Source organism: Charadrius vociferus, unplaced genomic scaffold, assembly GCF_000708025.1.
Source record: "Charadrius vociferus isolate BGI_N301 unplaced genomic scaffold, ASM70802v2 scaffold76, whole genome shotgun sequence".
NCBI classification, from domain to species: Eukaryota; Metazoa; Chordata; class Aves; order Charadriiformes; family Charadriidae; genus Charadrius; species Charadrius vociferus.
Genome location: NW_009648779.1, coordinates 445362 through 447377, shown reverse-complemented (window position 1 = coordinate 447377; position 2016 = coordinate 445362). Strand labels below are relative to the sequence as shown.

Sequence of the window (2016 nt, the reverse complement as noted above, 5' to 3'; positions counted from 1 at the left end):
TACTAAATCCATCTGGAAACAGCTCACGTAACTGCTTATTTCTGGATCTCTGTACCTAGAATGGACAAGCATAAAAGTTAAATTCACTTCTAATTAAAGTACAAGAAGCAATGTATTAAAAAAATTACAGGAAAAAAATTGAATATTATTATGAGTCAGACAAAAAGCATTATTAATGTCAAACTTTTTATCAATGCCAGTATGTCATGATTTTCTATATCTAAATTTTACTTCTATTCTTACTTTCCAAAGAATACACTTAATTGTTTAAAAGAATACTTTTATAAAAAAATAACTTCACTTTAACAGAGATTCAAATTTACTGATAACCAGCATGAACACCAAAACAGAAAACTCACATTTTGCTTTTCCTTAAAAGCAACTCTTTGAGAATACGCAAGCAGCTAGGACAGGCTCAAGGCAGCAGGCCACAAACTATACTTAACGTTAAGGAGGGGATACTCTTCCCCACCACCACCCGTTGCATGAGCTCAGCACGGTGTGGATTAATAAATTCATACTAGGGAATCAAACTGTTCATCTACCCCTCATTTTTATCTTCCCCATGTGTAGGAGGCTGGGATCTTAGTCTGAAAAACCTCAGGTCCTCCAGTCTCCCACTGTGTACAAGGTCTGTAAGCAAGTCTCCCGTATTTTTGGGTGCTAGCTTTATCATGCTTCACCTAAACCGAGTATTGACTCAAAGTTAAGAAAAACTAACACGCTTCCCTTCCAAACACTAAACTCTGAAACTCAAATTGCTTCTAGTGTGTCTTCCAGGAGCACCCAGGAAGGAAAAAAGAAACCAAACCACTTAAAGAGGAAACCCAAACCACCAGAGTTCATGCCATTTTAGCTCAATGGGAATGGTTGTCTTCCTGTTCAGAAACATGGCTTTGGGCTAAAGCTCAAGTATCACAAGAAGTACAGCTCTGTTATTACAATTAAGGAGGAGAGACAGGGTAACCCTGTTGTATACTGGAATAAAGGACCTTCAGCCAACCTGTTATGAGCTTAAATACAGAGAGATCTGGACAGGCTGGATTGATGGCCTAAGGCCAATGGTATGAAGTTCAACAAGGCCAAGTGTTGAGTCCTGCACTTGGGTTATAATAACCCTATGCAGAGTTACAGGCTTGGGGAAGAATGGCTGGAAACCTGCCTGGCAGAGAAAGACCTGGGAGTGTTGGTTGACAGCTGGCTGAATATGAGCCAGCAGTGTGCCCAGGTGGCCAAGAAAGCCAATGGCATCCTGGCTTGTATCAGGAATAGCGTGGTGAGCAGGACTAGGGAAGTGATTGTCCCCCTGTACTCAGCACTGGTGAGGCCCAACCTCGAGTACTGTGTTCAATTTTGGGCTCCTCACTACAAGGAAGACATAGCGGTGCTGGAATGTGTCCAGAGAAGGGCAATAAAGCTGGCGGGAAGTCTGGAGAACAAGCCTTAATGAGGAGCAGCTGAGGGAACTAGGATTGTTTAGCCTGGAGAAAAGGAGGCTGAGGGGAGACCTTATTGCTCTCTACAACTACCTGAAAGGAGGGTGTAGAGAGGTAGGGGTCAGTCTCTTCTCCAAAGTTACAATCAATAGGACAAGAGGAAACAGCCTCAAGTTGTGCCAGGGGAGGTTTAGATTGGATATTAGGAAAAATTTCTTTGCAGAAACGGTTGTCAAGCATTGGAACAGGCTACCCAGGGAAGTGGTGGAGTCGCCATCCCTGGAAGTATTTAAAAAACAGGTAGATGTGGTGCTTAGGGACATGGTTTAGAGGTGGTTTTGGCAGTGTTAGGCTGATGGTTGGACTTGGTGATCTTAAAAGTCCCTTCCAACCTAGACAATTCTATGATTCTATATATAAGGTCAGAAAGCATGCCGTATACAGTCTCTTTACCCTTGACCCTGGCTACTGGTTCCTCAGATCTTCATGTTTCAATGTTCTTGATTTGCCACAAACACCTCTGATTTTCCTCCCATCTCTTCCACATTCCTAACTGCTGCACTCACTGCCTTCTAAAATT

General features: G+C 42.6%; 1 protein-coding gene across 1 annotated transcript in view; it reads right to left on the bottom strand.

Annotated features, from left to right (window-relative positions):
- ASCC3 (activating signal cointegrator 1 complex subunit 3) overlaps positions 1–2016 on the bottom strand; it is a 264786-nt gene that overhangs the window by 105230 nt on the left and 157540 nt on the right. The window contains 1 exon segment of the mRNA XM_009886755.1: positions 2–55. Coding sequence (XP_009885057.1) covers positions 2–55 — 54 coding nt within the window.